A 25,065-nucleotide genomic window follows, 5' to 3' on the forward strand; every position below is an offset into this window, starting at 1 on the left:
ATAAGGCCATGGCTGATCTGGTTTGAACCTCATCTCTCCATTCCTGCATATCCCCCAATAATCTTCCATTCCCTTGGTTGTTAAGAATCTATCTCCCTCTGCCTTAAAAACATTGAAAGATTCTGCATCCACTGCCTTTTGAGGAAAGGAATTCCAAAAACTCACAATCCTAAGAGAGAAAAAAACATTTCCTCTTCTCTGTTTTAAATGGGCACCCCCTTATTTTTAAATGATGACCCCCAGTTCTAGGTTCTCCCACAAGAGGAAACATCCTTTCCACATTCACCCAGTCAAGTCCCCTCGGGGTTTTATATGTTTCAATTAAGTCATCTTTGACTCTTCTAAACTCCAGAGGATACATGCCCGACCTTTCCTCATAAGGCAATCTGCTTGTTCTGGGTATTAGTCTAGTAAATCTTCTCTGACCTGTTTCAAACACATTAACGCCCCTCTGTACATACAGTGTCCACTACTGTACACTACTCCAGACGTGGTGCTGTATAACTGAAGCGTAACCTCCCTACTCTTGCATTCAATTCCCCTCACAATGCAACATAACGTTCTATGAGTTTTCCTGATTACTTGCTGTACCTGCAAACTAACCTTCTGTGATTCATGTACTGGGACACCCAGATCTCTCTGCACCTCAGAGCTCTACAACCTAAGTGTGGGGTTGGAGGGTTAAAGAGTGGTATGATCTTGGTTCTTAAGGAGGGGGTGGGTGCTTTCAGTGAGTATGTGGACCCTCCAAATGCAGCTAGCCTCGGCTCCCACCTCTTGCCTGACACACGCCCAGGCTGTAAAAGCTTACAGCGTACCTGCTCTCATGAGCCACCCCCTACCCCAGGTAAAATAGCAGTCGGGTAGGATGATGCCATTTTAATGGTCCAGACAAGGGCCCCACTAGGCCCAAGGATGTCAGGCCATCCAATGCCTCCACCAGCAACCCCCTCAGCCCCATCCCCAAATAAAAACAGGAGATCGTGAAGAGCGGACAGGCCTCCTGCTGCATTTTGCATAGTTGCTGATCCTGGCACTAAGCATCGTCTAAGTTGCCACAGCTGGAGAGTGGGAAATCTAACCCCCAAGAGATTTCCAGCAAACCATCTCCCAATCACCCCTAACTCTAAAGAGCAACAAACACTTCGCCTATCTTACAACGCATCGACTTACCCGACTGTGCCATGTTGGAGCGTGGCACTGGGTCCAGTGCCCAATGCAACTGGCGCTGAAACTCATCGCGATCTTCAGGATGAAGCAGTTCATACACGGGCTGGTGCATAACAGCAGTCTACAACAGAGAGGACAATATTACCATTTGGAATATTGAGAGCAGTTTTGGGCCCCATATCTGAGGAAGGACATGCTGGTGTTGGAGGGGGTCCAGAGGAGGTTCACGAGAATGAGCCCGGGGATGAAGGGCTTGTCATATGAGGAGCAGTTGAGGACTCTGGGTCAGCACTCGATAGAAGGATGAGGCGGGGGATCTGATTGAAACTTGGAGAATACTGAGAGGCCTGGAGAGAGTGGATGTGAAGAAGATGTTTCCACAAGTAGGAGAGACTAGGAGCTGAGGGCAAAGCCTCAGATTGAAAGGACGACCCTTTAGAACTGAGTTGAGGAGGCATTTCTTCAGCCAGAGGGTGTGACTGTATGGAACTCATTGCTGCAGAGGGCTGTGGAGGCCAAGTCATTGAGCTTATTTAAGATAGAAATAGATAGGTTCTTGGTTGATCAGTGGATCAAGGGTTATGGGAAGAAGGCAGGAGAATGGGGTTGAGAAACATATCAGCCATGATTGAATGATGGAATAGATTCAATAGGCCAAATGGTGTAATTCTTCTCCTATATCTTATGGCCTTACGATCTAATAGGCATCAGAGCTAACAAGACAAAGACGAGGGGGCAGAGCGAGCATGAAATATAGGGAGGCGGGTTAAAAATCAGAGTGGAATTTTCTCAGGGACATTAGTCCCTCATCAACCCAGGGTTTGTGGTGGATGATCTGACCTCTCCAAGCAGATTCCACGGCTGTGAGATGGTTAGGAGTTAGGGGGGTGTAAAAAGTGCACAGAACCTTTCACCATGATGGCTCGGCCAATTTGGTGCAGCCTATGTTCGATGGACCACTTTAGCCCAACTTGCCACTCAACCGTCCACGTTTGCAACTCCCTTGCTGCACGCAGTCTCAGGAAGAGAGCACCCAGCTCTGAGAGTTTAAGAAGGAAGCTCTTCAGTATCATGTTACCAGTGCCCAAAATGTGAACCAACCCGCCCAGCCAACCCAATGCCCTGTGGATGCCCACAAGCATTCCATTTTCATTCGAATGACCTGCCTCAATACAGGAGATCCCAGCCAGCATAAACCATCACACAGATCGTCTCTTTCCACCGTCAGCGAGTTGTACAGAGGCCTCTTTGGGCTTCAGATTGTCGGAGTTATGAACATATAAACAAACATACAAACAAGAGTCAGCCACTCGGCCGTTTGAGCCCGTTCTGCCATTCAATCAGATCATGGCTGATCTGATTTTAACCTCAACTCTACATCCCTGCATATCCCCCAATAATCTTCCGTCCCCTTGGCAATCAAGAATCTATCTTCCTCTGCCTTAAAAATATTGAAAGATTCTGCATCCACTGCCTTCTAAGGAAAGGAATTCCAAAGACTCACAAGCTTCAGAGAGAAAAAAAAGTTTCCTCACTTCTGTCTTAAATGGGCACCTCCTTACTTTTAAACAATGACCCACATTCTAGATTCTCCCACAAGAGGAAACATCCTTTCAACAGCCACCCTATCCTCTCAGGATCTTATCTGTTTCAATTAATGTACTTATGACTCAAGCGGCACGGTGGCTCAGTGGTTAACACTCCTGCCTCACAGCGCCAGGGACCTGGGTTTGATTCCACCCTCAGGTGACTGTCTGTGTGGAGTTTGCACATTCTCCCCGTGTCTGCGTGGGTTTCCTCCGGGTGCTCCGGTTTCCTCCCACAGCCCAAAGATGTGCAGATTTGGTGGATTGGTCATGCTAAATACATGGATAGAGTGGGGAGGTGGGTTTGGATGCTCCTCGGAGGGTTAGTGCAGACTCAATTGGTTGAACGGCCTCTTTCTGCACTGTAGGGATTCTATGACTCTTCTAAACTCCAGAGGATCCTGACTAGCCTTTCCTTATAAGACAATCCACTCATTCCAGGTATTAGTCCAGTAAACCTTCTCTGAACTGTTTCCAATGCATTAACACCTTCTGTAAGTACAGTAACCAGTATTGTGCACAGTTCTCCAGATGTAGTCTCACCAATGTCTTGGACAACTGATGCACGTCCTGGATAACTGAACTTGCATTCAGTTCCCCTCACAATACAACAGAACATTCTATTAGCTTTTCTGATTACTGGCTGAAGCCTACAAAACATCAAACGTTCTCAATTCTTCCATTCAACTCTGATGAACGATAACACAAGCTGAAACGCTCAGTGTTTTTCTCTCTCCACAGAAGACTAGGGATATCCGGTTTTATCTCAGGTTTTAAGCATCTGCTGTATTTCGCTTTATTACGCACAACTGTCGATCCCCTGTTCGATATCTGATGACCATGTGGGTTCTTTCCAGCTTGGCCATCTGGGCACCAAACTGGTTGAGCAGATTGCCTGCCCATTATCGAAGTTGCGCGCTGCCCATTCAAATCATTCCAGCCGGTGGGCCGTGACTTATGCCCTCCACAAGGCGAGAACGGCCACCCCCTCCCCATCCCCAATGCGTTAGTCGGGACTGAAAGTGGTTAGGCACTGGCTCTCATCATTTGCCCCAGCACTGACCTGATGGAATCCCACATATTCCTGAATGGTGGGAGATGCATAGAAGATGTCACCTTCTGTAGTCACCACCAGGACAAAGCCATTCAGCGCCTGGAAACACACAGATATTAAAACCTTTAGGCAAACAGATCTCTCAACCGGTTATTTCATTTGCAATAATTTTTTTTAAAAAACTGAAAGAACTGCGGATGCTGGAAATCAGAAACTAAAACAGAAATTGAAGCAAAATCTCAGCAGGTCTGGCAGCATCCCCACTTTCCTACCTTTTCCTCCATAACCCTTCCTGATTAAAAAGCTGTCTATCTCAGCCTTGGATATATTTAATGACCCAGCCTCGACGGCCCTCTGCGATAAAGAATTCCACAGATTCACTCCCCTCTGAGAGAAGAAATTCCTCCCCATCTCTGTCTTCAATGTGTAACCCCTTATCCTGAGATTATACCATGTGGTCCTAGACTCTCCCACAAGGAGAAACAACCTCTCCCTATCTTCCCGGCCAAGCCCCCCTAAGAGTCTTGTATGTTTCAAAAAGGCCGCCTCTCATTCTTCTAAACTCCAATGAGTACAGGCCCAACCTACTCAACATCTCCTCATCAGACGGTCCCTCCATATCTGGGATCTTCTGTGCATCTTCTCTGAACTGCCTCTAATGTCAGGATATCTTTCCTTAGATAAGGAGCCCAAAACTGTTCACAGTATTCCAGCTGTGGCCTGACTAGTGCATTGTATAGTGTTAGCAAATCCTCCCTATTGTTATACTCCATTCCCTTTGAAATAAAGGCCAGCATTCCATTTGCCTTCCCTATTACTCACTGAACTTGGATACCAGCTTTTTGCGATTCCCAAATCTCTCAGAACTCTTTCTCCATTTAAACAATATTCACCTTCTCTATTCTTCCTGCCAAAGTGCATCATCTCACACTTATCTGCCAAGTCTCAAAAGAGCACTATCTCTTTTTAGAAAGAAAGCAAAAACTTGTATTTGTATTGCACCTTGCACATCCAAAAGGCAACCAATGAATTCTGTTTTGCTGTGTCATCACTGTTGGTGTGTACACACAAATGCTGCAGTCTATTTGCAGTCTGCAAGACCACACAAATCGTAAATGAAAAAAAATGGCTAATCAATCCTGTATTTAGTGGGGTTCCTTTTTGGGGGGGGTTAATGTTGGCCAAAAAAAAACTGTGAAGGTCTTCTTCCACTTCTTTCGGTCAAGACTTCAGATCTTTTGTGCGTGCCCAAGAGGGTAACTGGGCACCTCAGTATAACATCTCATCCCCTCTGACAGCGCAGCACTCCCTCAGTACCACACTGGACACGCCACCCTCTATTCTGAAGCCAAGGCCCTTTCTGCTCATGTTAGGACCCCCATATCCACCATTCCCTTCCTTCCAGCTGAGGTGTCCAGATAGATGCCTGAAGAAATTGTCGAGGCAAAGGCCTAGTGGCATTTTCATACAAACAAGCAACAAGGGCAGGCCACTCTTTTTTTCCACCAATCATTACGACCACGGCTGATCCAATTTTAACCTCAACTCTACGTTCCTGTATATCCCCCGATAATCTTCCATCCCCTTTGGTCGTTAAGAATCTATCTCCCTCTGCCTTAAAAATATTGAAAGAATCTGCATCCACTGCTTTTTGAGGAAAGGAATTCCAAAGACTCACAACCCTCAGGGAGAAAAAAATGTTCCCTCATTTCTGTCTTAAATGGGCACCCCCTTATTTTTAAACTATGACCCCATGTTCTAGATTGTCCCACAAGAGGAAACATCCTTTCCATATCCACCCAGTCAAGTCCCCTCAGGATTTTATATGTTTCAATTAAGTCACCTCCAACTCTTCTAAACTCCAGAGGATACAGGCCCAGCCTTTCCAGCCTTTCCTCTTTATAATTAGACCTAGGTAATGCTCTGGGGACCCTAGTTTGAATCACACAACAGCAGATGGTAGAATTTGAATTGAATAAGTATCAGGAATTAAAAAGTCTCACTGTTCATTGTCATTAAACGCATCTAACTGACTCATGCCCTTTAGCGAGGGAAATCTGCCATCCTCACCTGGTCTGGCCTACATGTGACTCCAGACCCACACCAATGTGGTTGACTCTTAACTGCCTGTTGAAATGGCCAAGCAGTTCTATCCAAGAGCAACTAGGGACAGGCAATAAATGTTGGGCCCAGCCAGAGATGCCCACATCCCATGAATGAATTAGAAAAAATAAAAACGGCACAGAAGCAAATCCTCACTAATTTCCTTTACCTGTAGGAGCAGTTCCCCTTCGGACAGTATTATATTGCCATGGTTTGGCAGCTGCCAGTCCAGCCTGGCATTGTTGGCCTGCTCTGCGGGTGGGCATCTCTTCCGTTGCCCCAAAGTAGCTGCAAGACAATCACAAGAACAACATTTAGTGAGAATTGCTCCAAACGCCAGAAAGACAAGTCAGAAAGATAAGGCGAAAGTCCAAATTTAGAGAAAGCCCCAGTCTTCTACCAAGTCAAGCAAAATAACCCGCCACAACTCTGGGTGAGATTCATTGCCCATTTAGCCAGAGCTTCAGGCTGCTTGAAACATGAACCACATAAAATCAAGGTTTGTGGATAGCGTGCTATTTGGATGAGTGCCAGAGCAGTGAGGAAGGGCTCACAGCTTTGCCTCAAACCCAAAGACTCAGATCAAGTTCAAGTCCGACTCGATGACATGCTGATGCTGGAAGGAGTGTTGCTAACACAGTCACACACAGGCTTTCCAACTGGCCTGTTTATCCTTCCAAGCTGCCCAGGAGTCTCCTGGTCAGCCGTACTCAACACACATGAATAAGTAACCAACTTGTTTCTCTTTAATAGACATCTATCAGGGCCTCAGGCTAATTGCAGCCAGACAGATGAGAACGCTGAGCTGAAAGCAAGTACATTCATTGGAGGGGAACATTTCTGGGAGAAGAAAAGGGGAACTAGTATTCATTGACTATATTTCCTTGCTTTTTAGTCCCTCTTGGGTATAGGTCAACCTTCAGGTTTTACTCACAAAAAAATCCCAAAGTATTTCCCACTCCCTCGCTGCTGAAATGGAACTTGGCCTGATGTAAAGCTACTTGATAGGATTTGCTCAGTAACGCACCACTAAAGGCAGCTCTTCAGCTCCTTGTACCCATCTGGTTCACTAATGTCCTTTAGGGAAGGAAACAGCCATCCTTACCTGGTCTGGCCTACATGTGATTCCAGACCCACAGCAATGTGGTTGACTCTTAACTGCCCTCTGGGCAATTAGGGATGAGCAATAAATACTGGCCTGGCTAGTGATGCCCTCATCCCATGAATGAATAAAAAAAAAACTTTGGGTTCCCTTTGCACTATTTTTGAGGGCACAGCTTTGATGGGAACAGTGTCCAACGTGGCAACTCTGTGATAGCACGTTAATTGGAGAGGATGGGGTTTCAATCCCTTCTTGTGTAAAAGTCGACCTGTCTACTTTTTGCCCGAAAATTCAGACTTAGAATCCCTGAGTTTTACATGAATATTACAGAAGCCTTATGGTGCAGGAAGAGGCCATTCGGCCCATTGTGCTTGCACCAGCTCTTCAAATGAGCGCGTTACCTTGAGCCAATTTCCTGCCTTCCAACCCCCCCTTTCACCCTTATAATCTGTTTTTATCTAAATAGCCATTCAGTGCCCCTCTTGCATGGCTCAATGGAACCTGCCTCCCCCACATTTCCAGGCAGTGCATTCCACACCCTAACTACTCGCTGGGTGAGAATGTTTCTCCTCACGTCACCCTCGCTTCATCTGTCCATCACTTTAAATTTACACTCCTCTCATTCTTGGTCCTTTTATGAATGGGAACAGCTTCTCCCGATCTACTCTGTGCATGATTTTGAAACCCTCTATCAGATACCTTAGGCGCGTTTCCTTTATTCACTATTGGGACATGGGCATCGCTGACTGGCCAGCATTTATTGCCCCGTCCCTAGCTACCCTTGAGCTGAGTAGCTTGCTGGGCCATTTCAGAGGGACAAAGGATCTGAAGGGGACCAGATTAACAAATGCACATGTGGAGAAACTGTACACGTAACTCCAGGAACCATTAACTGACATTGAAAGAAAATTCTAGCAGTATTTCATTCCATTTTCTCGAGGACCTCTCCTTCCTTCTCCTATATGTTTAGGGCAATTAACCTCCCAAGTTTTTGGGGTAGATTACTATTAAGCCCAGTTGAACTTCAGACGGAGTTTAAATTGGCCTCCTCCTCATAGATGGAGGAGAGCACCGGCTAGGAACCTCACACTGGAATCTGATTGAAATACATTGGGCAAATTGCCCTGCTTTTGACAACAATGTTATCTAGAAGTCCTTTCGTAGACCTCCCTGTCTCTTCACCTTCTTCCAAGACCATCCTTAAAATCCATCTCTTAGCAAGCTTTGGATTGCTCCCAATAGCTCCTTGTGCGCTGTGTCAATTCCTGCTCAATCACCCTTCTGTGAAGCTCTAAAGGCCATTTTCTTGGCATCACTGGCACTATATAAATGCACACTAATGTATCATTGAAATAACAAAACTACCAAAGGTTGTAGCAGAGTGTTCCTATGAATACATTGAGAAGGTGCCTTCACAAATGTAAAATGTACCCAAGAGCTAGGATTGCACTGTATCCTCCCACATGTTACAGACTCATTAGTTTGGCTAAGAATAACCATTTCTCTCTTTTGTTTGGGTATACGACAGTTACGAACAGTTGGTTTAGAAAAAAAAATACAACAGTTGGAAACAATTGTATTCAATGGACCAAGACACTTCTCATTCAGTCCTACAGAATTTTACTCCACCAAGAATCTGTAACATTTCAACTGGGAATGATGCCAGCAATGACAACACTACTTGAACGAGAACACGACCCCAGTGAAATCATCTCCAAGGACACAATGCTTAAACTACTGGACCTATGCCTGACCACCCACTTCACCTTCAAAGGCCAAACATACGAGCAAATCAACGGGACACCCATGGGATTGCCTATCTCCGGACTCATAGCAGAAGCAGTGATGCAAAGACTGGAAAGGACTGCCCTTCCGCAAATCCAACCTAAACTATGGATACGCTACGTAGACGACACCTTTGTCATCATTAAACGGACCAAATTAGAAGAGACACACAAACTCATAAACAACACCCTCACCGGAATAAAATTCACCAGAGAGGAGAAGAAGAACAAACAACTCCCATTCCTGGACGTCATGGTAGAGCGCAAGACAAATGGGGAACTGCAAACGAAAGTACACCGAAAAGCCACACACACAGACCAGGTATTGAACTTCAATAGTAACCATCCCAGCACACACAAACGAAGCTGCGTGCGAACACTATTTAAAAGGGCAGCAACACACTGCAGCAACATGGAACAATGCCAAGAGGAAGAAGAATACCTCTTCCAAGTGTTCAAGGATAATGGATATCCAAAGAACTGGGTCAGGAGATGCCTACAGGAACAGCATCAGAAAGATTCTACATGCCCTGACACACTCATCACACTCCCCTACATCAGGAACACGTCAGAACTCACCACAAGACTTCTACGACCGCTGGGCATCAGAGTGGCACACAAGCCCACATCAACCCTACAACAAGTGCTCACCCGAACTAAAGACCCACTCCCCGCCATGGACAGGACCAATGTCATCTACAAGATCCCCTGCAGAGACTGCGAGAAACACTACATCGGACAAACAGGAAGGAAACTAACAACAAGAGTACATGAACACCAACTGGCTACAAAAAGACACGATCAACACTCACTCATCTCAATCCACATGGACAAGGAGAACCACCACTTCGACTGGGACAACACCAAGATCCTGGGACAGGCTAGGCAGAGACAAGCACGAGAATTCTTGGAAGCATGGCACTCCACGAAGCAGGCTATTAATAAACACATTGAACTCAACCCCATATACATTCCACTACGGAGGAAACCTGGAAATGAGGCAATCCATCGCAACGGACCCCAGAGTTTAAAAGCCAGGCGGGAAAACACAGCGACGCTTCATCAGAGGCTGCACTGAGGATGTTACCAAGCGCGGTAACGGAACGTCCGCGGAACAACAAACCAGCTCAGCGAGCCAACCAACCTCAACACCCACAACCCGAGCTACGGGTCTACTCCAAAACCTCAGCAATTTACTGTTAGGTGTCAAAAAGGAAATAGGTTGTTTTCACGCACTTGTCTCTTAAAATAGGTGCTTCCTTCTGACACAAAATGCAGTTACGAAATAGCTTCCAGTCTCCTACAATGTCACTCGGTGCCCACCAACTTGATGTCAAACAGCTTCTGATGATATGGGAGTGATTGTGCACACAAACACTCAGCACAAACAGATATTCCGGTCAAGTTTTTACCATTAATACTCAACTTTGGGAAGCAATATGACCAGCACACAACAGCATCTTAGTGATGTATTCAAGCTCACGAATATGATTTTTTTTTTATTGTGACAACAGAGAGAGTGAAATATAATGACTTTTTAAAAAATGCTTATATGGAACGCAAGCATCGCTGGCTGAGCCAGAATTAGTCGCTTATCTCTAATTGCCCTGGAGAAGATGGTAGTGAGCTGCCTTCTTGAACCGCTGCAGTCCATGTTAACATTTTGGATCCAGTGACCCTTCCTCAGAAGGGTGATTTCTCTCCACGGATGCTGCCAGACCTGCTGCGCTTCTCCAGAAATTTCTGTTTTTGTTTCTGATTTACAGCATCCGCAGTTCTTTCGGGTTTTTATTTAATGAATGGTAGTTGTGTTGGTCATCATTATTGGGGTTAGCTTTCAATTCCAGATTTATTCTCTAAACTTAAATTCTATGGTGGGATTTGAACCCATATACCCTAGAGCATTAGCCTGGGCCACTAGATTTCCACCACACTGCTGTATCTCCCTTATAACATACTACTACTGCTTACAACTTGATCATTAGCTGGGACATTGAGGAGATGGAAATCACTTATAAATCACTGGCTGAGGCCAGCAAAGCATATAAGACTTCAAAATAACAATACAACTTTGAGCTGGTTATCTGAATCTAGCACAACTGGTAGCACTTATGTTTCCATCTCAGAGGCACCGCTCTCCGTTTACAATGTTAGATCAACGTCTCCTCTGTCTGGTCTGGTAGATGTTCAAGATTCTTCAGCTCTTAACAAGAATCATTGCATTACCTGGCCAATATTCTTCACTCGACTAACTTCACAGAGAAAAAAACAGGCACATGAGCTGTTCGTTCATCTGACTGATATCTGTGGGGAGTTTGGGGTTTATAGCACAAACTAGCTACTACATTTGCTGGACACTGCACAGTATCCATTGTCTACAGCACATGGACTGCAGCAGTTCAAGGAGACAGCTCACCATCACCTTCTCAAGGGGCAACTAGGGACGAGGCAATAAATGCTGGGCACACATCCCATCAGAGAATTTTTTTTTTAAAAATGTGATATACAACGCAAGTACAAGTCGTCCAAAAGCAAAACACTGCAGATGTTGGAAATCTGAAATAAAAGCAGAAAATGCTGGAAATACTCAGCAGGTCAGGCAGTTATCTGTGGAGGGAGAAGGATCACAACCTGAAATAGAGTCATAGAGCTGTACAACACAGAAACAGACCCTTCGGTCCAACCCGTCCGTGCCGACCAGATATCCTAAATTAATCTAGTCCCATTTGCCAGCATTTGGCCCATATCCCTCTAAACCCTTCCTATTCATGTACCCATCAGATGCCTTTTAAATGTTGTCATTGTACCAGCCTCCTCCACTTCCTCTGGCAGCTCATTCCAAACATGCACCAACCTCTGCATGAAAAAGTTGCCCCTTAGATCCGTTTTAAATCTTTCTCCTCTCACCTTAAACCTATGCCCTCTAGTTTTGGACTCCCCACACAGTGGAAAAGACCTTGGCTATTCATCCTATCCATACCCCTCATGATTTTATAAACCTCTATAAGGTCACCCCTCAGCCTCCGATGCTGCAAGGAAAATAGCCCCAGCCTATTCAGCCTCTCCCTGTAGCTTAAACCCTCCAACCCCGGCAACATCCTTGTAAATCTTTTCTGAACGCTTTCAAGTTTCACAACATCCTTCTTATAGCAGGGAGACCAGAATTGAACACAGTATTCCAAAAGTGGCCCTAACCAATGTCCAGCACAGCTGCAACATGACCTTCCAACTCCTAAACTCAATATTAATTCTGTTTCTCTCACCACAGATACCGTCTGATATGCTGTATATTTCCAGTATTTTCTGTTTTGTTATAAAAAAAAGGTGTTTCCTATGTGATTAAATCCTGTTCTGAAATCCATTTTGGATTATGCAAATCAGCAACCAGGAACATTGTAAAATTCAAGGGACAGGTAAATTTTTTTTAGGGCTTGCTACATTTGATTGGTCCAAAACATTAGTTACATTCGATGTTGCTCAGCAACAAGGGCAGGGCTTGTTGCAAGGTTGTCAATACTTGTCATTCAGAACAGGTCAAGGGTTACTGAACTGTCAATTTAGTCAGTTTAACAGCAGTAATCAGAGGAAGTAGCTGCTATCTTCTGCAACTAATCCGTCAGGTATTTAGAAGCAGGAAGAAGGGAATCCAACCTAAAAATCTGCTGATACAGCAGACTCTGAGTCATACAGTCATAGAGATATACTGCATGGAAACAGACCCTTCTGTCCAACTCGTCCATGCCGACCAGATATCCTAAATTAATCTAGTCCCATTTGCCAGCATTTGGCCCATATCCCTCTAAACCCTTCCTATTCATATACCCATCCAGATGCCTTTTAAATGTTGTCATTGTACCAGCCTCCACCACTTCCTCTGGCAGCTCATTCCATACACGCACCACCCTCTGCGTGAAAAAGTTGCCCCTCAAGTCCCTTTTATATCTTTCCCCTCTCACCTTAAACCTATGCCCTCTAGTCTTGGACTCCCCTACCCCTGGGGGAAAAGACCTTGTCTATTTACCCTCTCCGTGCACCTCATGATTTTATACACTTCTATAAGGTCACCCCCTCAGCCTCTGACGCTCCAGGGAATATAGCCCCCGTCTATGCAGCCTCTCCCTGCAGCTTAAACCCTCCAACCCCAGCAACATCCTTGTAAATCTTTTCTGAACCCTTTCAAGTTTCTCAACATCCTAGAGTCATTAGGATTCAAGATCCAATAGTACATTAGACCCAACCTTCTCCTTTTCAAACTGGATGTAAAATTCAGTCATGTTATGGTCACTGTAACGTAGGGGTGCCTTAACTCTGTCATCGGTCATGTATCCAGACACGTGACATATGCCAAGTCTAATGGAATCTGCTCTCTGGCCAACTCCAGAACCTATCCCCAGATCCAAGCACTTACCTCACTTAAGACCATAAGAGATAGGCCATTCAGCCCATCGAGGCTGTTCTGCCATTCAATGAGATCATGGCTGATCTGATCATCTTCAAGTCCACTTTCCTGCCTTTTCCTCCATAGCCTTTGATTCCCTTCCTGATTAAAGATCTGTCTCTCTCAGCCTTGAATATACTTAATGACACAGCCTCGACAGCCCTCTGGGGTAAAGAATTCCACAGAACAGCTTGTTGCAGAGAGGACACTGAGTTACAGCTTGAATAGTATCAATGAGCTTGTAGAGTTTTGTCAGTTGGCAGATGTGTGAAGGGAGTAACACCTATGAATTCTGTGTGTGTGTGAGAGTGTATTCTTTTTCCCTTTATTCATTAACGGGATGAGGGCATCACTGGCTAGGCCCATCATTTATTGCCCATCCCTAATTGCCCAGAGGACGGTTCAGAGTCAACCACATTGCTGTGAGTCTGGAGTCACTTGTAGGCCCAGACCAGGGTAAGGATGGCAGTTTCCTTCCCTAAAGGGCATTACTCAACCAGATGGGTTTTTCCAACAATTGGAAATGGATACACAGTCCAGATTCCAGATCCAATTCCAGATATTTTTGTAGAATTCAAATTCCACCATCTGCCATGACAGGATTTGAAGCCAGGTCCCCAGAACTTTACCTGGATCTTTGGATTTACAGTCCAGCGATAATACCATTAGGCCATCGCCTCTCTCTTGTTTGAGAGTGTGTGAGTGCATGCGTGCGTGCGTGTCTGTGCACATGCGTGTGTGTGTGTATGTGTCTGTGTGTGGGTGTGAGTCTGCGTGTGTCAGAGTCTGTGTGCGTGTGTGTATCTGAGTACATGTGTGTTTGTGTGTGAGAGTGTGTATGTGTTTGTGAGAATGTGTGTGAGTCTGTAGGTGTGTGTGTGTGTGAGAGAGAGAGTGTGTGCGTGTCTGTGCATGAGTCTGTGTGTATGTGTGTGAGAGAGTGAGTACGTGTGTGTGAGGAAGTGAGAAGAAGTGAGAGTCAGTGCGTGTGAGAGTGTGAGTGAGTGTGTGCAGGAGAGTGAGTGTATATGTGTGTGTGTGTGTGTGTGTGTGTGTGTGAGAGAGTGAGTAAGTTTATGCGTGTATTTGTGTGTGTGTGTGCGAGAGAGAGAGAGAGAGAGTCTATGGGAATGTCTGCATGTGTGTGTGCGCACATGTTTGCGTGTGTGTGAGTGGGAGAAGGTGTTTGTGTGTGTGTCTGGGTCTGTATGTGTATTAGTGAATGAGTGTGTGCGTGTGAGAGAGTTTGTGTGAGAGTACATGAGTGTTTGAGAGTGCGTGTGTGTGAGTCAGTTTGTGTGCATGCACATGTGCATTATTTGTGAGTGAGTGTGGGTGAGAGTCTGTGTGTATGCATGCGTGTGAGAGGGCACGCGTGTGAGTTTGAGTTGAACTTAGTTTCCTCCATCGCTTTGTACACTCTGTTCTGCTCTTCAGGGAAGTTTTAGGAGGATTCTGTGACCAATCTGTCAGAACTCAGTCATCAAACACTCCTCAAGACCAAGTCCTTGAATGGGACTTGAACTCAGAGCCTCTGTGTGAGATGCAGGGACACTACCCTGCTATGGCACAAGACTTCCCTTCATTGAACTATGAGACAGCGCTTGAAAACAGTGGCATCAAGCTCCTCGGTGCCTTGCTTTTTGAGATTATTCACGGGATGTGGGCATTACTGGCAAGGTGGGCAGTGCTCATCTCTAGATTCTGTTTGCTTTTCATCTCATTTTCACAATCGAGTGCAACTCTCTCTCTCAGGGGGGATAGACAGATTGCGATTGGGAGCGCAGAATGAGAGAGAATCCTGGCATGTTTTGTTTCCTGTTCGCAGCCCTCCGAGGCTGACGCTGGGTGTGAATGGATTTCACCGGCGTTGGCAAATGCAACTTAGCAGGGGGGCCCGGGGAAGAGGCCCGCAAGTGACTGGCATGGAACAGGCTAGCTGTGGACCCACCTATATTATGTTCAAGCCTCTGTTATAGTTACATTGCCGGAGCTCAGGCAGCTTCACTCTATAATTAAGACTAGTCTAATTTGATCCCTGTGGTTGGATGACCTTGCCAGGTGAAAGAGGGATGTGTCTTTCCCATGGCAGGTTTAAATCTTTCATATTGAGCTAGCATCAATTCCTGGTGTAGGGGTTGTGGTATTAATCTTACTGTAAATCCTTTTTAATATTCTGCTCAATGATGCACACATACTGTTTCATCGCTGCATTCAGTTGCTGGTATAAATGCTTGGAATTTCACAACAATTTTCTGCCTGCAAATGGGGCTTATTTTGCATGTGGTTTTGGTGGTAGGGGGGCAAAAAGGAGGGTGATCTTGCATTGTAAAACTGTCAAAATCATTAAAATGGCAGTTGTCTCTCATTTTGTTCGAATGTAGCTTTGATATCCATTACCCCTGTGTCCTTGCCTTAGCCTGTGTCATTCACATGGCAGGGCATATATTTATACCCAGAAATGTCGAGCATGAATTCATGCTTTTGAGGTTTATCAGCCTCCTCCAACTCACTGTTCGATTCCACCCTCGGGCGACTGTCTGTGTGGAATTTGCACATTCTCCCCGTGTCTGCGTGGGTTTCCTCCGGGTGCTCCAGTTTCCTCCAACAGTCCAAAGATGTGCAGGCTAGATGGATTGGCTAAATTACCCATAGTGACCAGGGATGTGTAAATTAGGTGGATTAGCCATGGGAAAGGCAGGGTTACAGGGAAAGGGTTGGGGGATAGGGATGGGTCTGGGTGGGATGCTCTGCGGAGGGTCGGTTTGGACTGGTCGGGCCGAATGGCCTGTTTCCACACAGTTGGAATTCTATGAATCTATGAAAAGAGCTGTCGGAAATTGAACGTAGCCAACTAGAAATGGCCCCAGTGCCCATTGAAACTCAATGGGATCTACTTAGCAGTAAAAAATCCAAGCATTGAAGATGCTGGAAATCAGAAACAAAAACCAAAATTGCTGGACCCTCGTTGTTTTGCTGCTCTTTGTCCACCTCCCAATTCATTCCTTAGAAATAACAGTTTTTGTAATGGCAGTATCAAATATCTATAATGGGATTCACAATATTGGTTGGGCTCCTGATTTCAAACGTGCCATTTCACCAGTTTTCAAAGTGTATTATTTCCACTCATTGAGCTTCAAATTGCTAATGTTTTCTGGCTTTGCACACAGAGTATGGTCAATTGAATTCATAATGATTTTGTAAGGCTTTTTTTGAATAATACCACTGTACATCACCCAGCATACAGTATGCCCAGCTGTGGATAAACACTTGTACGATCTACGCTCACGAACACAAATCCAGTTGGCAGATCACTGCATTATAACTCCTCTTCTCAAGTCAGGGACTGATTTATTTAACAAAATATTCAATTTGGCAGCTTGTAACTCACTTATGTCACCAGGGACCCGAGATTAACAACTAGCTCGAGTTGTGGGTTTGGCTACATTGAAACACAGGAGCCTCCAAAAGTCCTTAAATTTTCTGTTATGTCGTTTTGGAGCAGAAAGTTATACCATCTTGAATGTCAGCGATGAGGATGGATTGAAGAAGTTGGGACTGTTCTCCTTGGAGAGAAGAAGGCTGAGAGGGAGATCTGTTGGAGGTTTTCAACATCATGAGCGGGAGCTGCACAGGGTAAATAGGGAGAAGCTGTTCCCACATGTAAAAGGAACAAGAACGTGAGGGGAGTGGATTGAAAGTGATGAAGCGAGGGGGATGTGAGGAGAAACATTCTCACCCAGCGAGTAGTTAGGGTGTGGAATGCACTGCCTGGAAATGTGGGGGAGGCAGGTTCCATTGAGCCATTCAAGAGGGGGCATTGGATGGTTATTGGGATAGAAACGGGGTGCAGGGATATGGGGAAAAGGCAGGAGATTGGTACTAGGGGATAGAACAGGTGCAGGCACGATGGCCTCTTGTAACAATTCAGTGATTCTGAGACTGCATCCAGAATACCAGATGCTGCTTTGGTCTCCGTGTTTAATGAAGAATACGCTTATGTTGGAGGTGGTACCGCAAAGGGTCATGAGACTGCTCCTACTAGGGGATGGTCATGCTGGATGGTTGGAGTGATGTTCCCTCGCATTTAGAAGAAGGAAAGGTGAAGGGCAAGAGAATGGCATGAGGGAATGATGCATCAGTTAACAAGCTGGTGCGGGCACGATGGGCCGAATGGCTTCTTGCTGCACTGTAACAATTTGGTGATTGACAGGGATAATGGGACCAAACAACCTCTATCTTACATGAGACTGAAAACTGATGCCACTGCTAACCAATCATGCAGAGAATTGTAAAGAGAGGGCAAATAGATACACTAAATATCGCCAGAGCCATTTTAACTTCTGCTACTGCCAGGACTGAAGGATATTATTAAACTAGAAAGGGTGTAGAAATGATTTACTAGGATGTTACCCAGACTGGAGGGTCTGAATTGTGAGGAGAGGCTGGATAAGCTGAGACATTTTTCCCTGAAGCGTCGGAGGCTGAGGGTGTGACCTTTATAGAGGTTTATAAAATCATGAGGGGCATAAATAAGGTGAATAGCAAAGGTCTCTTCCCTAGGGAAAGGGGTGTCCAAAACTAAAGGTCATATTTTTAAGGTGAGAGGGAAAAGATATGAGGGGCAACTTTTTCAAACAGAGGGTGGTTCATGTGTGGAATGAGCTGCCAGATGAAGTGGTGGAGGCCGGTACAGTTACAACATTTAAAAGGCATCTGGACAGGTATAAGAATAGGAAAGATTTAGAGGGCCTAGTTTAGGTTGGGAAACCTGGTTGGCATAGGCAAGTTGGGCAGAATGGTCTGCATGACTCTACTGTGGTTGGTTGGCTGGCCAAGCTGGTTCGTTAATTGGCAGACGTTTCATTACCCTACTGGGTAACATCATTAGTACCAGGTGGGAAAACACACCGAAGCTTCATCGGAGGCTGCACTGATGATGTTACCCAGCAGGGGAATGAAACTTCTGCCAACTAACAAACCGACCACAGCATCCACAACCTGAGCTACAAAATCTACTCAAGAATCTACGGCTCTCCTTCGGTTCCTGTTCAATCTCACAGACAAGAAAAGAATTCTGTTTCTGAACGGTTGCGGTAGAATAGGGAAACCCTAAGGCAGCCATCGCACCTAAATCAAACATCGATTTCTTTCACGAGCAGTACTGGCCCACATAGTGTAGGAGGTGTCTCACGCGTATCTCTTCCAGCTTCCGGGTATATTGAATAGCGTGATAAACTGCTGTGTGGTTAGCCTGAGGTTTTCCTCTGGCTTCAGCAATCACAGCTACTCAGTATCGCTTTGACAAGGCTGAACTTTAATCGTTTTTTTTGGTAAAACCAGAACATAGCCTATGACTCACCAAAAAAGAAAAATTCACTTTTAACTCTGAAATCGACTGAAACTTAGAAATGCAGATAATGGAAATTTCTGCGTTGCATGACAGCTGCTGAGTCGCATTTAACTCCCTCCTGCTGTCGAAAATATTCCTGAACTCAGACTCTTTATTCATCTTTGGAACAATGTATTAGGAGCCCATATATGGTTACAATCTTGGGCCTACTTAACCCTGTTGCCAATATAAGCCTCTGAAGCTTGCCTTCTATTTTTTGCTATGCGATATGGCCCCGCTACAACAGCTATACCAGAAAGAAAATCAGAGCCACATGCAGACTCAATAGGGGCTAGCTTTTGGGCCCTGATGAAGGCCGAGTGTTAAAAGTAGCACCAATAGCTGACATTCCGGTTCTGCAACCTTTCATCCCATCTGAGGCTAGGCCATCCGAGCTAGCTGCTGAATCTAATGAAGGCCTATTTCCTTCCAGGCTTCCACAGGCAACAGTGGAGAAAGCTTCCCAGCAGTGGGAGGGGCAGCCCTTTACGTAGGCCTCAAAGACCTCCCAGCATGCCTGGGTGCATGAGCAACTGCGGGCTACGCTGTGGACACCCACCTCACAGTGGTGGCCAGTCTGCAGAGGTCTTTTGTTTTTCGCTAAAATTTTTTAAATGTTGAACGGTTTCTTTTCTTTATTCTTTTGTGGATGTGCACATCCAGCATTTGTTGCGCACCCCTATTTACCCTTGAACTGAGAGGCTTGCTGGGCCATTTCAGAGGGCGATTAAGAGTCAACCACGTTGCTGTGGGTCTGATGTCACATGTAGGCCAGACCAGATAACTATGGCAGATTTCCTTCCCAAAAGAATGGGGTTTCACAGCGATTGATGATAGTTGTCATGGTCACCGTGACTGAGATTAGCTTTCAGTTCTGGATTTATTATTCGCTGAACTCAAACTCCGCCTACTGCTGTGATGGGGCTTAAATCCCTGTCCCAATAGCATTAACCAGAGCATCTAGGCCACCAGCCCAGTCACATGACCACTTGGTCATCATCGCCCCTAAATGGAATCTCCATTTTGAAGTACTCTCATCCTCACTTATCTGTGGCATTCTGCTGCTTCTTCTAAACTGGAAGGCCTCTGATTGGTCTGCAGCTTCGATAGCTTGCCTGCCGACTTTATTTGGTGCCTGCCGGCCATTAATTGGCACGGAAAATTCCAGAGAGGGGCTGCCCATGGCAGACTTCAGAAACCTACCAGTATAATCTTACCTAACCTCTCCACCACCATTCTTGTAGCATCATTTGTAGTCCTTCAAGTCAGACTTGCACTTGTGACATAAAGCAGGGCCTGGAATTTTAATCACCTCAGGGGGCCAAATCTTCCAGTCTTCTTTCCTGAACTAAGCTGACTTCTTTTATTTTTCCACCTCTTCCAGGAGATCACATGGCTCTGGGTAGGAGGGTATATGGTGTGCTCACTAAGGGCAAGCTGAGAGGCCCTCTCCATCATTTTCAGTGCATTCTCTGGAAAAACAGTCCAATGTTTTACTGAAGCAAAATGGCTGCCAGTCTTTCATTCGAGGCCACCAGAGATTTGACAGACTCCCAGACAATTCTTTCTTTTCTGCTTCAGTTCGTTCTTTCTCACTCACTCCACTGGGAAACCTGGTTCCCCACATCTATACACGAAGAGACAACTGAGCAAAACAAGTGACGAGGTAAAGTAAGGAGAAAATCAGATTGATCCTGCTGAGCCTTTTACAGAAAGTAATTTTTGGTCATGGTTTTGCTGTTTCCATGCCTTCCAGACCAATCTTTTTATTTTGCACTTGCCCAGTTATCTTCCTTCAATGGTACCTTCCAAGCCCAGTGACATGGGAACACCACCCCCCTGCAAGTTCCCCTCCGAGCCACTCACCATCCTGACTTGGAAATATATTGCCGTTCCTTCACTGTCGCTGGGTCCAAATCCTGGAATTCCCTCCCTAAGGGCATTGTGGGTCTACCCACAGCACATGGACTGCAGCAGTTCAAGAAGGCAGCTCACCCCCACCTTCTCAAGGGGGCAACTAGGGACAGAGAATAAATGCTGGGCCCAGACAGCGTCACCTACATCTCCATGAATGCATTAAAAACAAAATCATCCCTTTTCATATATAAACTCTCCTGCCCACCACTCTCTGACACTGCAATAATCCCAACTTTTCTGTTTATCCATCACCATTGCCTCCCCCTTCCACCCAACACTTTCTCTCCCTCTGCCCTTGTGCAAAACCTGCCACACACACCTTCGCTTGTTGCCATGCTGAAGAAGGGCTGTCGAGCTGAAACACTAAATTGGTTTCTCGCTCCATTGATGCCGACTGCTCTGCTGAGTATTTCTAGCATTTTCTGTTCTTAGTCTTGGATTTTTAGCATCTGACGCGTTTTGCTTTTGGAGTAATGTAGATTAATGGAGACAGGGAGGTGATGGGCCTAGAGGTATTATCACCGGACTGTTAATCCAGAGACCCAGGCAATGTTCTGGGGACCTGGGTTTGAATTCTGCCACAGCAGATAGTGGATTTTGAATTCAATTTAAAAAAAAACTGAATTAAGAGTCTAATGATGACTGTGTAACCCCATGTGGTTCACTAATGCCCTTTAGGGGAGGAAATCTGCCATCGTTACCTGGTCTGGCCTACATGTGACTCCAGACCCACAGCAATGTGGTTGACTCTTAACTACCTTCACAGCAATTAGGGATGGGCAATAAATGCTGCCTGGTCAGTGACACCATCTTACGGATTATGAATAAAATAAAAGTAGGGCAGGCCAGAATAGAAATGATTCTGGCAACAAGATAATAGCATACTCTTCTAGTGACTGCACTGCACTGTCAAGGGGGATTGGCTACCTATCTGCATTCATGCTTACTGATGACTAAACATCCTGTCTGCACCAGCAAGATGGACAAACCAACTAAAAGATTTCACTTGATTACAACTTTTCCTTTTATCTACGTCACAAAAACTGGGCACAGATCTTCATCTTATTGCCTTTTGAGTAGGACCTCTGCTTTCTTCCAAACAGACTTAAAACTGGCAGGGACCCCATTTGGAATTCAACTGTAGCATCAGAGCAAAGGAGAAGGCCATTTAGCCCCTCAAGCCTGTCCTAGCATTCGACGAGATTGGGGTTGACCTGTGTCCCAACACCACCACTCCACAAAACTCAATCTCAAGTTTGAGAAACTTCGATGACTATCGAATCTTTGAAAGGGACAGATTTCCACAGATCTGGAGAAAGGGCTTCCTGATTTCTCTTTTGAAGTGGCTTATCTTGGATTTTAAGGTTGCACTCTGTCAGAGAAAACAGCTCCTCTGTATCTGCCCTATCGAATTCCTTAATCCTTTTAAAATGTTACATCAGATCATCCTTCAATTTTCTACACTCGACAGTACACAAGCCCAATCTGTGGTGTGGGCTTTTGACTGAGTGCAATTGGTGGCTCGGGATCAAATTGTACCCAAAATTGCGCTCATTTTGTAAAGTACTCCCACACTGTCTGGATTTTACAAAAAGCGAATTGGTCCTGCAAAAAGAAATGGCGCGATGATGTCAGATCAGCAATCCAATGTCAACCTACACGCACCAATGATGTGGAAGGCGAATGGGTCTCAAAAGCCCACCCACCTTTGTTGTGGGTGCACCTCGCCTTTAAGATGATTCGTCTTTAAGAACTCCATGTGCTGTGTGCATACATTGCTGTGACTCTACCTGACCGTGTGCATGCACCCCCCAGGGAAACCAGCTGCTCCGCTGTAATGTCTGCCTCATCACTTGTAATGCGTCTTATTGTTTCAAATAAACTAAGCCTAATCCCTAAGGAGTAATCGATTGCTAGACCAAGATTAGAAATATGGCACTCTTCATGAAAAAAGTCAACACAAAAACTATTAAGCTTATTCAAAACTAAATCACAGAATCACTGAAGTGTTACAGCACAGAAAGAGGCCATTCAGCCCATGATTTTTCCTATAGCCTTGCTCATTATTAAATTAATCACAAGGTAATAGGAGAAAGTGGGAATGAGGGACTGAGTTGGATGACCAGCCATGATCATATTGAAATGGGGGAGCAGGCTCAAAGGGCTGAATGGCCTACTGCTGTTCCTATTTTCTGTGCCCCTCTTGAATGCCTCAATGGAACGTGCCTCCCCCACTTTTCCAGGCAGTGCATTCCACACCCTAACTACTCGCTGGGTGAGAATGTTTCTCCTCACATCCCCCTCGCTTCATCACTTTCAATCCACTCCCCTCTCGTCCTTGTCCCTTTTACATGTGGGAACAGCTTCTCCCTATTTACCCTGTGCAGCTCCCGCTCATGATGTTGAAAACCTCTAACAGATCTCCCTCTCAGCCTTCTTTTCTCCAAGGAGAACAGTCCCAACTTCTTCAACCTATCCTCATCGCTGACGTTTCTCATTCCTGGAACCATTCTTGTAAATCGCTTCTGCACTCTCTCCAATGCGCTCACAACTTTCCCTATAATGTGGGGCCCACAGCTGTATACAATCCTCCAATAGGCAGCACGTTTGCATGGCCTACTCCATGGAGTGAATTAGGCCAGGCACATGGAGTTGGCACAGGGTCTGCTGCTGAAGGCGTCTCGCTGTTAGGAGACTTGATCTATTAGACTTGCTACTTGGTAAACTCAGCATTATTATTAGGGGCATGGAGTGCCTGAGCAAGGAAGTACTAGGACACTTCTTAGACCTCAGCTGGACTATCGCACCCAATGTCTCAGTTGAGGCTGAGCCAGTGTTCTTTCTGATAATTTTTAGTGCCCACACTCCCACCTTGCCCACAAAAGGTCAGGGTGTAATCAATAGAAATCAGCCATGCCATCTCATTCAGACAGGGGTACATAGCAAGCCTTGTGTTCAGGCTCTCTTTCTATCACAATGCGAATCCTAATGGATTGCAGAAACTTTAGTTGCAATTTGTGTGAGAACATTCAGCAGATCTTTGTGCTGTTCATGCCCGTTAATTTGTCAAATCAAATGAAACCCCCGGGGTCACGATTTAAGCAATTCAGTCTCCAATATCATGCTGTTGAATCTGCACGGGGTTGTTATTTACGGTTCCCGAACTGGGCTGGGGGCTCAATTTAAGGATACTCCCTTCGACCATTTAGGACTGAGATGAGGAGAGATGTCTCCACCCAGTGAGTGGGGAGTCTGCCACAGAAAGCGGTCAAGGCCGGTGTTCAGTGGAAATTGTCCAATTCATTTCAGACCATATGCCCACATCCACCAGCTCGACTTCATTAACCTATGTTGGCAGCCATACCCACAGGGGAAATGGCATTAACTCATCGCTGACTCAGGGCTCATGTCGGTGCCGTTAGAAACTCTCTACATAATGCAGATGTTTTAAAGGGGTGGCGTATGGTCTCAAGGAAAGATGAGAGTCACTCGAAATTAAAACCGGCAACAACCCATATGCTGTGCCAAGACATGGCTAGATGCACCTTAGTGCCAACCCTCCACTGTGAGCTCACCTCAACCCCTGGCTGGGTCATCAGGAAGCAGATCTGGCACCTCAGCAGGGTATATGGGCCAATGAAGGAATATGATCTGTAAATCCCTCAGAGCTGCCCATCTACGCCAAGCAATGAGGAAGTGGTGTTAGAAGCCAAAAGCAACAAAAGTGGCACAGGATGGCAAAATATAAGTATCAAATAATGCTACCAGATATCAATCTGCACCAGTTGTCCATCCTTGTAACAATAAATGACCCAGCAATATTGTTGGCAAAAGAAAAGAGCAGGGGTTTTTCCCTGTGTCCTGGCAGAGTGCCACCCTGAGACCATCAAAAAAACTTTAGCTGCTCATTCATCTCACTGTCATTTGTGGAATCTTGTTGTGCGCAGACATTTCTCCTGGGAGTTGGTCTACATGACCACTGTGGTTGCCCTCAGTTCCACCCATAACGCTTTGGGACTGCCTGAGATCAATAAAAAAGGCGCAATTCACCCAGTTACTGGAACCAGGTCTGGTCGCTTTGTTGCTCACATTAACCAGAGAATGAGACAGCCTGGGGAGCACTCAATGATCATGGGAGCGTGGGAGCAAGTCCAAAATCCAACACCATGAAGTTGAAAATGAAAATCCTCCAGTAGCATTCGCATCTTTTCTTTTTAATCCTTCCATGGGATGTGGGCGTCCCTGACTGAGCCCAGCATTTATTGCCCTGTCCCTAGTTGCCCCCATGAGAAGGTGGGGGTGAGCTGCCTTCTTGACCGCTGCAGTCTGTGTGCTGTGCCCCTTAGGGAGGGAATTCCAGGATTTTGACCCAGTGACACTGGAGGAACGGCGATATATTTCCAAGTCAGGATGGTGAGTGGAGGGGAACTGGCATGGGGGTGGTGTTCCCATGTATCTGCTGCCCTTGTCCTTCTAGATGGAAGTGGTCGTGGGTTTGGAAGGTGCTGCCTGAGGATCT

At 45.7% G+C, this 25,065-nt stretch overlaps 1 protein-coding gene across 1 annotated transcript in view; it reads right to left on the minus strand.

Annotated features, from left to right (window-relative positions):
- The window catches only part of LOC109926334 (aryl hydrocarbon receptor-like), a 76,778-nt gene that overhangs the window by 8,966 nt on the left and 42,747 nt on the right, over nt 1-25,065 (minus strand). The window contains exons 5-7 of the mRNA XM_048618866.1: nt 6,083-6,240; nt 3,820-3,909; nt 1,174-1,291 (exon numbers count right to left, since the gene is read on the minus strand). Of these exons, the coding sequence (XP_048474823.1) occupies nt 1,174-1,291; nt 3,820-3,909; nt 6,083-6,240 (366 nt within the window). The remainder of the gene's footprint in view (nt 1-1,173; nt 1,292-3,819; nt 3,910-6,082; nt 6,241-25,065) is intronic.

This window comes from Rhincodon typus, chromosome 41 (genome assembly GCF_021869965.1).
Source record: "Rhincodon typus isolate 14 chromosome 41, sRhiTyp1.1, whole genome shotgun sequence".
In the NCBI taxonomy this organism is placed as follows: domain Eukaryota; kingdom Metazoa; phylum Chordata; class Chondrichthyes; order Orectolobiformes; family Rhincodontidae; genus Rhincodon; species Rhincodon typus.